At 35.9% G+C, this 19,188-nt stretch overlaps 1 protein-coding gene across 3 annotated transcripts in view; it reads right to left on the reverse strand.

Moving 5' to 3' along the window:
• Positions 1-1,261: 1,261 nt before the first annotated feature.
• Positions 1,262-19,188, reverse strand: part of LOC128022124 (serine-rich adhesin for platelets) — a 66,041-nt gene continuing 48,114 nt past the window's right edge. Inside the window, exons 7-20 of one of the 3 annotated variants that reach the window (XM_052609395.1) lie at positions 5,231-5,281; positions 4,642-4,695; positions 4,443-4,493; positions 4,304-4,342; positions 4,014-4,040; positions 3,759-3,815; positions 3,150-3,233; positions 3,041-3,059; positions 2,873-2,912; positions 2,702-2,774; positions 2,135-2,161; positions 1,949-2,044; positions 1,611-1,660; positions 1,262-1,491 (exon numbers count right to left, since the gene is read on the reverse strand). In XM_052609395.1, the coding sequence (XP_052465355.1) occupies positions 1,405-1,491; positions 1,611-1,660; positions 1,949-2,044; positions 2,135-2,161; positions 2,702-2,774; positions 2,873-2,912; positions 3,041-3,059; positions 3,150-3,233; positions 3,759-3,815; positions 4,014-4,040; positions 4,304-4,342; positions 4,443-4,493; positions 4,642-4,695; positions 5,231-5,281 (755 nt within the window). In that variant the 3' untranslated portion in view covers positions 1,262-1,404. The remainder of the gene's footprint in view (positions 1,492-1,610; positions 1,661-1,948; positions 2,045-2,134; positions 2,162-2,701; positions 2,775-2,872; positions 2,913-3,040; positions 3,060-3,149; positions 3,234-3,758; positions 3,816-4,013; positions 4,041-4,303; positions 4,343-4,442; positions 4,494-4,641; positions 4,696-5,230; positions 5,282-19,188) is intronic. The other 2 variants (XM_052609396.1, XM_052609397.1) reach the window with 2 other exon arrangements.

The raw sequence follows: 19,188 nt of genomic DNA on the forward strand, positions 1-19,188 counted from the left end.
CATTCATTTTCGCATCTTTCTCGCGCTAATCGAAACACATCACATGACCGCGCGTTTACCTCGCAAACCGGAGCGCAAGCCCGAGCCCGGCCCGAGCCCGTGTAAGATGATAGAAATTAAGCCCGAACCCGACCGAACCCGTCGGGTATTTAGATCCCCTAGTGTGCTCTGTCCTTAGTCGGTTCATTGTGATTGTTTCCTCATTGTGAGATGCGTTTCTACATGTTCCTGTGAAATATTGTTACTCGGTGTTGCTCTTGAAAGAAGACGTTGTGAGACCTGTTATTGTTTATTTGTAGTGAGTGTTCTTGTGTTTCGAGTCTTTGTTTATCGTGTCTTGTTAAGTTATATAGTATCTGCCCTAGTCATTGTTTTCCCCTTTTGTGTAAATAAATCCTGTGTTTAGTACATCCTGTCTGCACTTGAGTTCCTCCTAACCCCTCCACATGACACTATGGATCAGACGCGTCCTCACGCGGGTCTAGAGATGCAATTGCAATGCCCCGTGTTTGGCGCGTATGCCCCATAATACTAATCTTGTTGATCATTGTAATAGTATGTGTTTTCTGTAATGATACGAATCAAAACAACTCACCTGTTGAGTAAAACACAAGTGAGATTGCCATCTCTTTCTAGCTGAAGTTTGTCGCAAAGCTACTTCCGCATTTGTCCATGACACAGTTGTCATGTGGTTTCTACGTCAGTAAAGGTGGTAACAAAAGGTAACTAATGTCATTGACAGGCAGTGATGTGACTGCACTGCCCCGTGTCACTGTTTATGGTAATTTTCTCATGATTTACAAGTAGTTAAAAACATTAGAAATATTGTTAGTGATCAGCTGGACAAAATATGTAACACTAGCCTAGTGGTTTTTGGATATTTTACTGCAAATATCCATCAAATTGTACCTTTAACTTAGAAATTATACTGCTATTTAGGAGAAACCTTAGTGGTAAGATAAAATGTTTTGTGAATATGGCTTCTTCTATAAAGTAATTCTGACCCTTTTGGCTTGCCATAGTGTTTGCTTTGACATAAGCTCTGGGTTGCCCAGTCAGCGGTTTTACCACTTATTAGGCTACTTATACACTTTTGCCATAGGTGTTGTTGAAGCATAGATTCTTTAAGAATATATATATATATATATATATATATATATATATATATATATATATATATATATATATATATATATATATATATATATATATATGCATGTATGTATCAAAATACGTTCATCAGAAAATTTACTCCAGAAAATTAGTACAACATCATTGTATTTATTGGCTCAGCCTCTAGATTTTTTGGGGGATCTTGAAAAAGAAGATCCTCTGAGCAATGTCTGTGAAGCTCATGACCCTTTAGCTATACATTCATGATAAAATAAGTTTTGAGATTCATTGTTACATCTTCAACAAACTGTAGACTTGATCTTCTGTGTTGGAGTGGACTGGTTTGTCAGGGATTGTGGAGTATAGGTGATAAACATTCTTAAGGGAGAATGTAAAAAAAGATAGAAAAGACAAGAAGGAAATGTGTTAGTATTCTGTTCATGGTGCATGTCTCATTTACTTATGTGGGTTTGGTGGATGAAACTGTTCACACATACCTCATTTTCCTCTGTATTTCTCAATTTACGTTTTTTATCGATCAAAGCATCTGTAATGAAAGCATTTAAACCAGTCAAATGATTTTAGAAATGTTCTGACCTTGATGAAGCTCTCTTTCATGAAGCTTTAGTGTATTTGTACAGCAGAATCAGCTCAGTTCAGACTCATATTCTCTAACTTTGTTCGGCCAAGTTTTTCAGTGACTAAACATGGGACTAAACTTTTTGGCCAGAGAGGAAGTTTCGAGTTGTGAAACCACAGTGTGCTTTTATAGAAGGCCTAGACATTCAATTCCTCATGATATATGACTACTTTAATAAAATAAACATTTCATTACCTGAGGGCTGGTAAATTGGATTGACAGATGTAATGAAAGAGCGAGTGTCTTTGGGATCTGCTGTGCTGTCCTGATGTGACTCTGGATGTTTGAGGCCTTTGAAAGAACAGCATGAAAAGAGGGTCAAACAAAGTCAATAGAAAAACATCCAAAACAAGAAAAAAAATAATAATAGTAAATATTCACCATCTTTTTCCACTTTTGATGTTATTTCTAGAGAGAAATTCATATTGTATTAATTAAATATTTGCATATTACCAACAAAAGCTCACTTTATTTTGTTGTAAATATTTAAACGGCTATGTTGACTCAGAACAGACTGTCTGAAATCAGTTTGGTGAGGTGCCTCTGTGCACAAAAACTGCCTGCAACATCATTGCCTGACAAGTAAGCAGCCTATGGTTTCAGATGCAGTCACTAGAAAACTTCCAGAGCTGGGTGGCGCTAAACTCAGCAGGAACAGGTTTAAACAATCAAGGCCTAAAAACTTCAAACTTGTTATTTTAGAAGCTTGAGTGCTTCAAACTGCTGCTTTCATTGTAATGACAGTGTATACATCCTATAAGTAGCTAATTTTGTGTTCCACAGAAGATTTATGCTAAAGACTTGAAAGGGGAAATGGTACCAGTTTCTGAGAATCTGTGGTCGCTCTACGGGTTTCTACCTCAGCAGGTTTATTTAGCTTACTTCGTGACATCTGTTACTAAGTGACAAGTTATCTTAGACTATTTCCGGAGAATGATGTTCTCTTACCTACAGCTATAGGCTGAGATGTGGCTGGAACATAAGTGATCAGAGAATATGTCTCTGCAGGTCCAGGACCAGTCTAAAGAACATAATCAATAGTTAAGATCAAGTCCCTTTTCAACAATTCTTATTAATTATTATAAATGTTTTTATTATTATAAATAGAGTGATACTCACCGTACCAGTTTCTTGGATGGGCTCATTCAGTTTTTTTGATCTCATTTTATTACAAAAATAAATATTTATATTTATGAAATATTTTCATACATTAATATATCAGATAAGAAGCTAATTTCATATTTACACATACAGCTAGACAACAAAAATCAAACAACAAAAACTTACTGTTTTCTTCTTTTTTTACCTAGAAAACAATGAGCTACTGAATTAAACAGTATTAAACAGTATATGCAACAGAACATACAAAGAACATACATTTGCAAACCTTACTTACTTGCAAACCAGCAAAGACCGGCAAATCCTGTGAGTCCAGACAAAATGACAGCAACACCAGAGGAAACCAGCACTATAACCCATACTGTGTCAAAACAATACCAACATCCATGTTCATCCATGTTTTGGTTTTGTGTATGCATCAGTCACTTGAGAATTAAAGTATTACTCAAACGAACTGAGAATATGTAAGGACATCTAGATTTGTTTTATTTATTTTAAATAAATTTGAAATAAAACATCTAATTCATGCAAAAGTCAAGTCAGCCCAACAGGAAAAATGCTCAGGAAACCTGCGTATCGTATTGGGCCTTTAGGATGATCAGTTGAAATATGAACATTAGGAAGAAATTTGAAGTGTTGAAGTAGGGTTTCAGTGATTTGATGAAAATGACTTTTTTTTTCTTATGTGTTGTTCTACTGATATTTAGAAAAGATGCATTAAGTTGCCTGTTCTGTAGGACGATGGGGCTTCAGATGTGAAAATGACAGCCATTGTTGTTGAAGCTGAAATAGTTGAATAATGAGCTATATGAGATGCAATAAACACTTAGAAATAAATATTATTTTGTCAAGTAAATGTTTTAATTGAACACTAATCTTTACTCACATGTGTTTATTTGTGAAGATCTTTGAGTGGGCCCTGCTGTTGAAACTGCAGTGAGAGCTGTATAAAGTTGTATTAAACATGAATCATCTAAGCAGAGAATGCATGTATATTTATTTTGTACTGAACTAAATATTGCAGCAGTGACCATGATAAAAACAGTTAAATTTTAGGACAGATTCAAAATATTAAAGTTATATTAAAGAAGCATTCATATGAATGATGCATGTACAGTATATTTTGACTTTCTACTGTTACCAGACTGAGTGGAGGTTGCCATGGAAACTGCAGAAAAACATGCCACAGCATGTAGTTACAGTATTAAACTAGAATGTATGGAAAAAAATATACATAATTCTTAAACATTAAAAAAGCAGCATAATAATGAACCACATCTTTTTTTTTTAATTCTCTGAGTGCTACTGTTGACCATGTACCAATAATCTTTGAAAATAGATCCCAGCTCTTTTTCTGAATATGAATCTTGATTCCAACATATTAATTCTACAAAGTGACTTTTACCATTGAGGAAGAGTGGATGAACTTACTAATGGTTTCCTTTGTTGTGATTGTCATGGACTGGGGGTCTGCAAATATAAAAATAGCATATTGCAAGGGGAATCACTATTTAAAAGGGAACAATTTAACAATCTAGAATAACTAGAAAATGTGTTATAAGTTACTTACTAGTTTTACTGTATGGTGTTGTGGTTTCAGAAGTGGAGATTACAGCTCTCGCTGATGAAAAGACATGGTGAAATATACATTGACACAGTAATTGTTCAACCAATAATGAGCTTGACAAAATGATGTTTTTTTTTTTTTTTTTTTTAAGGAAATTCAGAATAGAGGAAAGAATAACTGATTTGCAAACTCATTTACTCACAGGTTGTCGTGGCTGTTGTTGTAGTGGTATGTTCAGTGGTGGTTGATGTTGAAACTGCAGAGACAATTTATCAGATTTACAGGGAGTCATTTACATTATTTGCAAACTTTCTACTGAAGGTAAAAACAACAACACAAACATACATATTATCATAGATTTGATGAGTTCAGTGATGTTTTGTGGTATTAGTTGGTCTCACAAAATAAAAAGATCTGTATTATAAAATTAACACTTCAGAAGTTGGTTGGCACACTCATGTAAACTAACTGTCAATCACTGGCTCTTTTTTTGAATCCTGTTCATTTTATTGGATTGTTTAAATATTTTTTCTTTATATATATATCATATCCAATAAGGTATTTATTTAACTAGAGCACATTTCTAAATAATACTTTTAATGAAAATACTTCTGACTATTAAGTGTCACATTATATTCAATATGACTTTACATTTTGTGCAGACATCATTTTGGAGCAAATTGTACAAAGAATATTTGAAAATAGATCCCAGCTCTGAATATGAATCTTGATTCCAACATATTAATTCTATAAAGTGACTTTTACCATTTTGGAGGAGTGGATAAACTTACTAATGGTTTCCTCTGTTGTGCTTGCTGAGAGGATTGTCATGGACTGGGGGTCTGCAAATATAAAAATAGCATATTGCAAGGGGAATCATTATTTAAAAGGGAATCATTTCTCAAATTTAATCTAGAATAACTAGAAATTGTGTTATAAGTTACTTACTAGTTTTACTGTATGGTGTTGTGGTTTCAGAAGTGGACATTACAGCTTGCGTTGATGAAAAGACATGGTGAAATATGCAGTGACAATAAAAAAAATAATAATTAATGAGCTTGACAAAATGATTGACATTTTTTATTAGGAAATTCAGAATAGAGAAGAATAACTGATTTGCAAACTCATTTACTCACAGGTTGTCGTGGCTGTTGTTGTAGTCCTGTGTTCAGTGGTGGTTGATGTTGAAACTGCAGAGACAGTTTATCAGATTTACAGGGAGTCATTTACATTATTTGTACATTTTAAAGCAAAGTTTGTTTGTTGAATTTACAGATCAAAACTTAGCATATGTCGTGATGTAACTTGACATCATCTCACACATACTACACCACATAATAAAAAACTCACTCTGGACTGTAACTGTCACTGGATCAGAGTGAGCAGATGGTTTTTGAACTTGTTTCTTCATCACAGTGTAGAAGCAGTTTATTCTCACAGATGAACTCTGACCTCCAGACCAAACACTGATCTGAGATCCAGTGAGTGAGATCTGACATGATGAGCTCACTTTTGAGTTACTTTCTCTTCCATTTATATAGAAATAACACTTCTCCATCTTCAGATCTTCATTATTCTCACAGCTCAGCTCAACTGTGTCTCTTTCCAGAATAACTGAAGCAGACGCTCTCAGCTTGGCCTGAGGAAGATCTAATGAACAAAAAAGAATAAATATAATGGGTTTACATAGAGATCTCAGATTAGAAGCAAGTGACTCTTCAGACTACAAACCTCTCCTTTCAGTCCTTTTTAATTCTGTCACTTTGAAGGAGAAACAACAGCACAAACATACATATTAGCATAGATTTGATGAGTTCAGTGATGTTTTGTGGCATTAGTTGGTCTCACAATATATAAAGATCTGTATTATGATATTAACACTTCAGAAGTTGGTTGACACACTCATGTAAACTAATTGTCAATCACTGGCTCTTTATTTGAATCCTGTTCATTTTATTGCCATTTTTTATTAATCAAATCATAATCAATAAGGTATATATTAGTTTAACTAGAGCAAATCTCTAAAGGATACTTTTTATGAAAATACTTCTGTCCAGAAGTCCAGAAGATGATGCAGAACAGAATATCCCAATAAAAATTTACAAAGTACATATTAAAATTAAAATAACTTGCAGATTTTAACAGTTTCTCTTTTCACCTTAATATTACGGATTTCATTTTAGACAGACGTGAGTTTCTGGAGACTTTTTTTTAGATATAGCCTGACTCTCTGATATGTCAACTTTTATTGATATGCATCAGATTGTTCACTTGCCAAAGTGACACATCTTGGGTATTCTATCATTTTTGGAAGTATAAATTGTTAATATATATATATATAAAAAAAACATTCAGCAATAAAAAAGTCCTGAAAAATAGAATGATACTATCTCTGTACAAAGAGTCTAGATGTTTTTTTTTGTTTTTTTTTTTTTACATAAAGACCCTTTCAGCTGGTTTTGAATAGGGATAACTCCAACACGCAATATGGCCACAGCATAAAGGGCTGCCCACTGCTCCGGGTGTGTGTTCACAGTGTGTGTGTGTGTATTCACTGCTCTGTGTGTGTGCACTTCGGATGGGTTAAATGCATAGCAAAAATTCTGAGTATGGGTCACCATTCTTGGCTGAATGTCACGTCACTTTCACTTTTTCACTTTCACTTTCACGTATCAAAGGAAGCCCCACCTTCTGAGTAAAAGAGCCAATCACTAGTTGGTAAAGTTATCAAGTCACTGCAGCAGCCGTTAGAAGTCCGGTTGCTATAGAAACTGTCACAATTCTGGAGACATGCGCTTAGGTCTACAGATATGACTGATGTAGCCTGAAATATAAGCTTTTTAATGCTATATGAGCAAAATTAATTTATGAGAAACTTTGATGTTTTTAGAGGGGTTGTTAAGGTACTTTGATACTACTTGCCTACATAATAAATCAAACTGGCTAAATTATTATAAAGGTGTCTCAATGATAACAATAATAACTCACCTTTGATGGGGATTGTGTTACTGATGGTGTATGTGTCACTGTGTGGTGATCTGATCTCAGGTTCAGTCTTGAGTGAATAAACACAGCTCAGCTGTCTGCTGTTCACTGATTGTGTGAAGAGTTCACTACGACTTACATCAAACATACAAAGATTCCCTCCAGACTGACTCCACTGAGAGACACGGTGAAACAGAGGAACATCATCCTCAGTGTAGAGACTACAGATGAAATCAGCTCTGACTGAAAGTGGTATTTCACATGATATGAAGAGCTGGTCATCATTATCACTAACACTGATGATGGGTTTCTGAAGGGAATCTGAAGAGAAATAATCTGCAGCTATTAAAGTGCTACTATTTTTAAGGTTCCTAATAATGTTTTGGAGTCTCCTACAATAGTATTACATGTATGCAAGGTCAAAAAAAAACTTTCAATTTCTCAAATAGGTATATGCAATATCACCTAATTTTCCAACGATTCTCAAATGATTTGTTTTAACCAGATTTAAGATTAAATTATTGTGTCCGAAATCGCATATGAGTAGGTACTAAATATGAATTTCAATTTACTTCATGACCGTAATATATTATGAATGAGAATAGTATGAATGAAATTCTTAGATACTACATCTGCCATGTTCTTACGTCGCCTCACTGCCATTTTTAAATCTCTCCTGTGGCCTCATGGGATTGTAAAGTGTTCATCATATGCAAACTTCAGAATCTAGGTGGAAGAAGTCATACTTTTTGCCTACTGTTTTTGTATACCATGAATTCGGACATACTTCTCACCTCACATACAAAAATATACAGTTTTTTTTTTTTTTCACAAACTATCCAGTAGGGAAGTATGGGATTTCGGACACAGCAAATAACTTCATTTATTCAGATCATTTACATTCATAAACACATTACACACTGCATGAAAGGCATTATTGGAAATGGCAAGATAAGGGCACTTTATCTCACTTTTACACAGCAGTCAAAGTTTCTAAGACAGCAGAACAGCAGTGAAATATCTTACCTAGAACCGTTACTGTGGCAGGAGGAGAATTAGATGATGGTTTATTGACGCCTCGTTCATTTATTGTGTAATAACAGTTAATGTAGACTGATTCAGGTGATTTTACACCTGCCCATCTGAGCACTTCAGCACCAGTGAGCTCGAGCTGACATGATGAACTGACTTTTATATTCTTCTCTTCTCTGTTTATGGTGAAATAACACTGACTCGCTCTAACATCTGCTGGAGTCTCACAGCTGATCTTCACTGAGCTGGACTCTCTTATGACATCTGGAGATACTTTTACAGTAGGAGATTCTGAAACAACACACAAAACATGGTTCTTCAGGGCTTTGTGTGCAAACACAATAATATTCTGATATTAATCATATGTATTTGGGTTCTAAACTCTGAATAAGACAACTGCTGAATAAATACACAATCTTCTAAGACTAAATGATTTTCAGGTAGGTTAACATGGAGCACTATTGACATGTAGAAAAATATTAGACAAAGATACTTTGTTCACTACAAATGTGGACATACAGTATTTAATGAACATTAAACAGCAGAGATCACTTACTGTAAGACTGAACCTCCGTCAGGAGCTGAAACACTATGAAGATGAACAACTCCATTACAGCGAGAGTGAGAGAAGAGACGAGACACACACAATGGGTGAATTAGGAAGTAACTCATCAGACCACAGGAAACTGAAAGCTTTGTGCAATCTGTTTTATGAAGATGAACATGATTATGATACTTACAGTTATGTGCACTCACTGTAACTACCCTGTAACTGAAACTTGACACTAAACAATGCTTTTCAGATGGTGGGTCATAAGTTTAATTAAGTTCTAATCAGGGCTGTTATATTGAAGAAAAAAGTTTTTTTCCAAAACTAAGTATTAGTATCAGTGTTTTTGTGCCATGACAACCTCTTAAGCACAAATGCTATTTTGGGGATTTCCGTTTTTCATTTTCCTACCTAATTTTGAATGCCTGCCTATACTAATGCTACAGTGTAAGCTCAGAAAGTTTGGTATAATTTCAAAGGAAACCCTTTGAAATTACATAAAACACTGTTGAAATTGATAAAAATGACAATATATGCTGTCTGTGTTATAATAAATAGGGAAAAAAACAAGGCGCTTTTTTATTTTATTTGTGTAACCTGAAGTTTGAAATAGAATAGCTCAGGCAATGAAAGGCCTAGCAACTTCAGACCAATGTCATTTTTTTCTAACATTTGTCAGCTATCCTGTTCTTTCTATCCTAATCTATGCTAAAGTTATTCTATTCCAACTGAAGGAAGGAATAATACCATTTTTGTATAAAATTTTAGTCTAAATAAGTATGAAGTCATCTTTTGCACACTTGCAGTATGGAATAATGTGATCTCTGTATATTATTTTACAGAAAACACTCAGAAGTTACATAAAAAGCTTCTGTTTGTGACAAATAGTATTATTTATCTTGTTTCACATATGATGAACCATCTCAATACAATGTGCTTTTTTTGTGTGTGTGTTTTCTGAACAGTCTTTGAAAGAGAATAAGTCAAATTACACAATAGCAACATGCATAAAATTATAAAAAATATCTGGTCTATCAAAATCTAAAATAGAATCCACAATCTCCAGCTTCATATCATTTCATTTATGTCTATTCTGCATCGTGTAAAGATTGGGAGACCTCGCCTGTCTGATTCAGCGCTAACACGCTCCCCGAAGCTTTTACGCGAACTTCGAGCGTCAACAAACTAATTTATGTTTATTCCCCCAGTACTGTACTGATTACTGTACCTTCACTGAGATGCGGTCAAATACTGTACGATATTGAAAATAAACAGATTAGCTTATTGCTACCGGAGCTTCCAGGCCTCAGAATAAAGAATCATATGTATAAAAGGCAAGTAGCACGCGTATAGGCTTACCAGATGCGCGTCCTGACCTCTCCACGGCGAAGGTGGCCACCCATAACTTGTTTTATGAATATTATGCATTATAAATCCGGAGATTCGGCCGCTTGTAGTTTCGTCTCGCGTGGGCTTTGTTTAGAAGCAGCCAAAAACTCAATTTCCCAGAGTACAGCGCTTCTCTGGCATCATACCGGCGGAAAGGACTGGGCAGTCGCTGTCTAGTTCCTGTCCCTCCCGCGGTGCTGAATTCACACCTTCGATTGGAGGGAACGACTTGTGAATGGCAGCTATTAGGACAAATAGCGCTTCACAAAAGAGATCAGATGTCTATAGCAGAAGAAAGGCTTTTAGACCCATCAATATGAGTTAGAGATCTTGTCAATCATACAGCTCTTGGATCTCTTTTGCGCACTTGTACAAAACGCTTTATATCTCAGCAATGGAAGCACGCAGAAACGTAAAAATGGTCTTGTTTGAAAGAAGAGATTCTAATCTAAAAGATTATATCGAGTATATAGGTATGCGTGGCTGTTTGCGGCTGACTGAAGCGGTGCAAAATGTATAAATAATAATTTGCAATGAGGTGAGAAATTTTACATCGCGATTCTGTTGAAGATCATTCGATCTGTGATTAAAATGATCTACATCATCGGATTCCTGAGAATGAGAGCTTTCTTGTGATATATGACTTGACTGTTTTGTGAAAAATATTTTAAATACACATTCTTATGAAAACGTATTCACAATCTTTAGATGGAAATTTATGGGGGGGGGGGGTATATTTCTTAGCTTAATTTGACTACTTTATGTATCATAAAACCCCAATTAATGAAGAAAACACTCTAAGCTTTCAAATGAACCCATTTATGGGCATATACCATATAAGGAAGGATATGCAAATGAGACACAAACATCTGGCATGCTATTTTCGGACCCGGTACCGGGTCTGCAGAGTTTATTAAGGTGCGAAGGATATATGACGTAGCCACATGCACTTACTAGAGAGTCTCATTCTAGCATTTAATGCTGAGGAGGACTCTAGCAAGTCTCTGAAGTACTGTACTAGGAAGGATGCAGCCTCAGTAGGGTGAAGTCTTCTGTTTGAGAGGGATCCTCTGTGCGAGATACAGCTTGTGCGCTGGCTTCAGGTGTGTCAGACACCAAGACAAGACGGAAATGACTTGTTGAGTTGTGTAATTCTCTGCTATATGAGTCAACCTAAAACGTTGACCTTTGGAAACGTTTCTATTGAAAATGCCTATTATTTAAATTATTTAGATATAGCATACAGTTTTAATATTCATTTCGTGATATTTACAATTGCAATATTTTGAGAATTTTAATATATTGTGCAGCACTATAGTTCTGACTTAGATTTACAAATTTCACTATTAATTTTACCGGTGTAACAGAATTCTTGAACAAATCACTGAATAATTTATATAATATGCTTTTGAACAAATTATCTTTTCTCAAAATAAGAAAGGAATGTTCTCCAAACGTAAAAAAAAAAAAAAAAAAAAAAAAAAAAAATCTTAAGAAAACGTTTAGTATATTTCGTCTTTCAAGAATATACTGCCAACAAAAAAGAAAAAGTCAATGCATTTTCTTACTTTAACATTAAGCAACACTTCCCAGACAATATTTTTCCAGAGATGCTGCGGTCCTATTCAAATGTGTACAGACGTAGAAGAGGGAAGCTCAAGCATTCATCTTGTGAATGTCCATTTCTTTCTTAGTGAAATAAATGAACAACTTCAACTTTATCAACAAGGACTTTTCAAACTCTGCTGTATTTTGCTTCACTGAAACCTGGCTGAGTGAAGCCATTCCAGATAACGTGCTTCATCTTCCAGACTTCCGGCTGTTCAGAGTGGATCGCATCACTGAGTAAACGGGGAAAATGAGAGATAGTGGATAGTGTTTCTACATCAACAAAGGTTGGTGTTCAGATGTAATAATGCTGAAAAGATATGCAGTCCTAAGTTGGAGGCACTCTTTTTAAATGTTGTCCTGTTTCTACTATTTCTACACACCTTTTCCTTGTTCATTCTTGTGAATGTGTATGTTGTTGCAACAGCTCGCTGAACAAATAACTGAAATGGAGAAAAGGTACTCTGTTAATAATTCTTGGAGATTTTAACAAAGCAGATCTTTCCTGTGAACTAAAAAAATAGAGACAGCAAGTTACATGTCCCTCCAGAGACAGTAATATCACTGGATCACTGTTACATCACAATAAAGGATGCTTTGAAACTCTCTGATCACTGTCAAGTTCATCTCATACCAACCTACAGGCGGAAACTCAAATCAGCTAAACCTGTATTAAAGACTGTTAAAAGATGGACTAATGAAGGATATCATGATTTACAAGCCTTCCTGTTTAAAAGCTTGTGCTGACCAAATGGCCCCTCATCTTCACGCAGATCTTCAACAGATCACTGAAGCTGTGTGAAGTTCCCTGCTGCTTTAAATGCTTCACTGTCATTCCAGTCCCCCCAAAAAACAAAACCACTGGATTAATGATTACAAACCTGTCGCTCTCCCATCTCTGGTCATCAAGTCATTTGAGAGATTGGTGTTGACCTATCTGAAAGACTTCATTGAACTCATTGTTGGCCTCATACACAATGGAGACTAGTCTGCTTACAGACAGCAGACTAAAGAGCTGACTGTCTGGTGTGCAGTCACCTCAGCTACCAAATCAGATGTCAAGAGACTACAACTGAGTCAGGACTGGTGAGAAGATTATTGTTACCACCCTTCCCAACCTCCAAGAACACAACTTTACACCTCCAGAGTGATGAAAAAAGCTAAGAAACATACTTTGGACCCCACACAACCAGCCCACTTTCATTTTCAAACTGTTGCCTTCTGGTTCGCTGACCACCAGAACAGCCAGATACAAAAACAGTTTTTTTGTTTGTTTTTTTCGTATTCAGGCTATTTTCAGCCTGAACAATTAAAAATGTTTTGTAAAATACATAAACAGTGCACTTGCAAATAACATATCTGTACATTCCTTTAAACAATATTTTCTTTCCATATATTTCTACTTCTGTATATAGTGCATTATTTAATTTTCCATTTTTTCTTATATTAGTGTTGTATTTAATTTTTACTGTGTAATCCCTATGTATATCTGCACTATGTGTGTACTTTCTTTTGCACTGGAAGCACCATTGTGTGTGTAGACATACATACTTGACAATAAATCTCTTTCTGACCTCTGACTTCTAAACTGTAGTAATCTGTGTCTAACACCAGTGTTGTGCAAGTTACTTCTAAACTGTAATACATTATATATTACTTGTTACTGTCATTTAAAAGTAATTTCTTACCTTATTATATTACTGTCTCGGAATTGGAATGTGTTACACCACTCCTGTATTACTTTTGAGTTATTTTCACCAAAATAACTACAGAAGTAAAACTTTTATGACAATGACAGAATTTACTGCAGAGCATTTTATATCTAGTAGAGGGCTATTGATGTAACTAAAGCCCCTTTCACACTGCGATTCCGGAAAATACATGGGTAATCTGTCCCAGCAATTGTTCCCGGGTCGCTAGATTTTGCCCCTTTCACACTGCCAGTGATTACCCGGAATATGTGTGTGCGTTCACACACAACCTGTAAAGGTCCTGTAAAGACATGTGACATCAGGGTGTGACGTGTAATGTATGAGTCGAAAACACTAGACATGTTAACTTTCACTTAAGCTGGCATATGATCTCAGCATCATTGCAGAAGGTGAGGATCTAACTGATCTCTGCTTCGTTACAGTTGGCACACATTTTTTCCATAGTGAACGTTGATCTGCCTTCAAAACACCCGCTAAAAGAGTCACACGATAATGTGCGTCATCACAACGACACATCCTTTAGGACATTAGTTCTGGCTTTTGTTCACACAGAGCTCATTCTGGGACTGAACCCAATGTTCCGGCAATTTTCCGGGGCCGATGTGCAGTGTGAAAGGGGCTATAATGACTCTGGGTTATCCAGGGTTTTAACAATATAGCTAATAATTGGCAAAGTGAAGGCTTAAGACAATGCAAAAAAGGATGACAGCCAAAATCATAAATAATCAAAGTCTGTTAAACATATGGTAGAGGTGAAGTGATTATCTGTGAATTTCTTGGGTCTAGTCAGTCATAGTCTGTCTCAACTATGATCTTCCTTCAACAGCTCTTCCTTCCTGTCTAAATGTATCAGATTGTTCACTTATCAAAGTCACACTGTGGTTAGCATTTGCATGAAAATGACCTTCAAGTTCTTCTCAGTAAGTTGAGTGAACAGATTACTGATTCAGTGTCTAAAACACTGATCTATAGGATGACTGGATTTCTGTTTTTGATCAATTGTCCTCCAATATTTTATAATATATGTCACTGTCACTGTGTGGTGATCTGATCTCAGGTTCAGTCTTGAGTGAATAAACACAGCTCAGCTGTCTGCTGTTCACTGATTGTGTGAAGAGTTCACTACGACTTACATAAAACAAATATTCCCTCCAGACTGACTCTTCTTAGAGACACGGTGATACAGAAGAACATCATCCTCAGTGTAGAGACTACAGATGAAATCAGCTCTGACTGAAAGTGGTATTTCACATGATATGAAGAGCTGGTCATCATTATCACTAACACTGAAGAAGGGTTTCTGAAGTGAATCTGTTTAAAGAAAAATTATCCAGTTATTAAAAACACAGCAGTAAAAGTTTCTAAGAGAGAAAAACAGCAGTGAAGTATCTCACCTAGAACCATCACTGTGGGAGGAAGAGAATTAGATGATCGTTTATTGATGCCTCGTTCATTTATTGTGTAACATTTCATGTAGATCAGTGATCCTCAAATCTGGCTCGCGAGATCCACTTTCCGGCAAAGTTTAGCTCTAACCCTAATCAAACACACATGAGTTTGCTAATCAGTTTCTTCAGGATCATTAGAAAATCACAGGCAGTTGTGTTTCATTGGAGTCGGAGCTAAACTCTGCAGGTAACTGGATCTCGCGAGCCAGATTTGAGGATCAATGATGTAGATTGATTCAGGTGATTTTACACCTGCCCATATGAGCACTTCAGCACCAGTGAGCTCGAGCTGACATGATGAACTGACTTTTGTATTCTTCTCTGTTTTTGGTGAAATAACACTGACTCGCTCTAACATCTGCTGGAGTCTCACAGCTGATCTTCACTGAGCTGGACTCTCTTATGACATCTGGAGATAAAAACAGAACAGATAAGAACAATGTTTACAAACACAATAATATTCCAATATTAATCACATATTTTTTGGGGTTCTAAATTTCTAAATAATACAACTTCTGTTTTTTTTTTTACTATATTACATATATCTAATATGTCAGGTAGGTTCACTTTTAGCTCTACTGATCAATATGTTGAAATATTTTAGACAACTTTGTTCACTACAAATGTGAACAGTATTTAATGAACACTACGGCAGCCATATCACCCTGGAGCCCAAGAATGGTTTCCCACTGAAGCTAAGCAAGGCCGAGTCTGGTCAGTACCTGGATGGGAGACCTCCTGAGAAAACTAGGATGCTGCTGGAAGAGGTGCTAGTGAGGCCAGCAGGGGGTGCTCACCCTGTGGTCTGTGTGGGTCCTAGCGCCCCAGTGTAATGATGGGGACACTATACTGTCAAAAAGTACCGTCCTTCGGATGAGATGTTAAACCTAGGTCCTGACTCTCTGTGGTCATTAAAAATCCCAGGATGTCTTTCGAAAAGAGTAGAGGTGTGACCTCAGAATCCTGGCTAAATTTGCCCATTGGCCTCTGACCATCATGGCCTTCTAACAATCCCCATATCCACTGATTGGCTTCATCTCCTCTCCACCAGTAAGCTGCAGTAAGATGCTGCACACTGGTGGTGGATGAGGAGATACCCCCTGACTGTGTAAAGTGCTTTGAGTGTCTAGAAAAGCACTATATAAATGTAATGAATTATTAACCAGCAGAGATCACTTACCGTAAGACTGAACCTCCGTCAGGAGTTGAAACACTATGAAGATGAACAACTCCATTACAGTGAGAGTGAGAGAAGAGACGAGACTCACACAATGAGTGAATTAGGAAGTAACTCATCAGACCACAGGAAACTGAATGCTTTGTGCAGTGTGTTTTATTAAGATGATGAACATGATTATGATTCCACACTCACAGTTGTGTGCACTGTAACATGTTAGGCAACCCTTACTCTAGTACAGTGGGTCACAAGTTTAATTAACAAGTGTTTAGTGATTTAGTGTTTCCCACAGTGCTCGCTATGGAGCCCCGCACATAACATGCAGGAAAAAAAACAGTAGGCTAAATTGTGCGCACAATTTAGCAAATCGAGGGAACGCAATAGCAAATCGAGGGAATGCAATAGTAAATCGAGGGAACGCAATAGAATTTGTGTGCACATTTTAGTACATTGAGGGAACGAATTAGTAAATTGTGCGCACAATTTATTTATTTTTTCTTGCATGGCATGTGCAGGGCTCCGTAGCTTGTAATTGTAGGATTCACAAACAAATTTGGTCCTGAGTTGGTCCTTTAAATTAATAGTTTAAACGAATAAATACATATTTTATATTAAATAATTTTAGATCTTCAAATGAAATACAACAAAGTCAACACACACAATGTTATCGGTGTATTAAAAAAACTGCAAACAGCAACAACTTTAAAAGGGTCATCGAATGCTAATTTCACTTTTACATGTTGTTTGAACATAAATGTGTTTTGGCAGTGTGAGTAAACATCTAACCTATGATGATAAAAAAGTGCATAAAAATTGCATAAAATTTGAAAGCATAACAACTGAATGTTTGGGAAACATCAATGAATAAAGTTTTTTTTTTTTTAAACAATGGCACTTAATGTAATTTTTATGTAACTTGAATTAATGAAAATTTATATTTTTCGTGGCTTTTGGTGTCTGAATTTGTGCTTCAATAATGAGGTCAACTTTTACTTTATTTAACAAAATTAATTAACTGTCGTAGTAATTTTATATTTCTTTATTTTAAAATAAATGTATGAGACAAAAGTCTTTTGAATATTCATTTTCTTGCAAGAAAGGTGACAGTCATAAAGTCATTACAGTCATTGTTGCAGAGCGCATAATAATAACACAGAATAACACTCTGACTCTGAAATGTATATCCTAATCAAACCTGGATGTTTCCATCTCATCCTATCATAATGCATATTCAACATATGTGTCCATTTAATATATTTAACTATGTCCCCTAGATTTGTTTCTAAGCATTTAATGCTAATTATTTTTAAAGAAGCTGGGTATAACATAGCCTTTCAAATCTCACACTTGTCTGGCACACAGACACACACACACACACACACACACACACACACACACATACACACAGACACATATAAATAGATTTCCTGTTATCTCTAAGCTCATAGAAAATTGAAGCATGCTGAAGCAAACTGAAACACTCAGAGACAGTCTAAAGTACACTCTTAAGTATACAGTGAAGTAAATAATACATACAATTATAACAATATTTGCGATGAAAAAAGCATTTCCTCCACACTTACAAGAGTGAAAGATGTCTTCCTTTCGGGTAGACTGTATGTTTTCTTGCCTAGTTGGATGTTGTGCTAATGACCAATAATTACATTGTGTGTATTCCCCAAAACTGATTTGCAGAAATCAAAACGTGGACCGTGGAAGCGGCTGTGAGTCCTGTACACTGAAGCAAGAGTGACCAGGAGGACGTATGTTCAAAATTCAAACAATGTGAAAAGAATGGTTTATTATCAGTTAATAATTAGTTGTTCATATGGTCTTGGTCAGGGGTGTCAAATTCAATTCCTGGAGTTTTGTCCCAACCCTGCTCTAACACACATAGGCCTACTCTGTAGTTTTTAAATAACCCTGAAGGACTAGATTAGTTGGAACATGTTTGTTTAATTAGGGTTGAATCTAAACTCTACAGGACTCTGGCCCTCCAGGAATTGAGTTTGACACCCCGGTCTAGGTGGTCATACAGATTATGTCTGCGAATACTGGACAAACGGCATTCCATATAGATTGATAACTTCCTTGAGGCCTTGTATACAGGAAGATTTGGGTATTATACAGAACGGCTGGCAACTTTTCATACTTATTTCATACACACAGATGTAAACTCAAGCAGTTCAGATGGTCAATTATCATAAAACAAGAACAAACAAAGAAATTAAGAAAACCAGTAGCCTATATTTACATAAGATTTTTCATTATCTGCACTTTTTGAGGTGTTAATAGACGGTTATGGTTACGGTTACACTCATGTTAATTTGTTATCTTATTTTTCGCCGTTAAACTGATTGTACGTTAGTCTACTTAAGGAAACGGCATTGTGTAGTAAAGACTAGCATAATTATTTTGAGGCTATTGAAGGAGTAATTGTTAAAAGTATGTTTTGCATGTAATATTTCAGACTAATATTTCAGACTTGTTGAGCTTGTGTCTTCATCGTGTCAGCGCCATGCACCAAGAGTTAAAGACACAGAAGCTGTTTGTGTGAGGATTCACAGACTGTGTGAGGAGGAGGAGGTGTCCTCAGCTTCTTCTGAAGAGATGAACAGACGGGATTAAGGAGAGTAAACTTCAGAATTCCAAGTTATCTTTATTTTTACTAAGACTGAAATGTTTTTTTTTTTTGTAGATGTTGTAATCCAGAGACAAGATAACTTAATTCTTTTGAGACTGATGTAAGTTGATTTTTCAGAAAATGTATGTTTCTGTTGTGTCCTACCTGTTTACTTCACATTTTGATGCAACAACATTATTTGTTCATATTTTATTTCAACCATTG

The sequence above is a fragment of the Carassius gibelio genome, chromosome A11 (assembly GCF_023724105.1).
Source record: "Carassius gibelio isolate Cgi1373 ecotype wild population from Czech Republic chromosome A11, carGib1.2-hapl.c, whole genome shotgun sequence".
NCBI lineage: Eukaryota > Metazoa > Chordata > Actinopteri > Cypriniformes > Cyprinidae > Carassius > Carassius gibelio.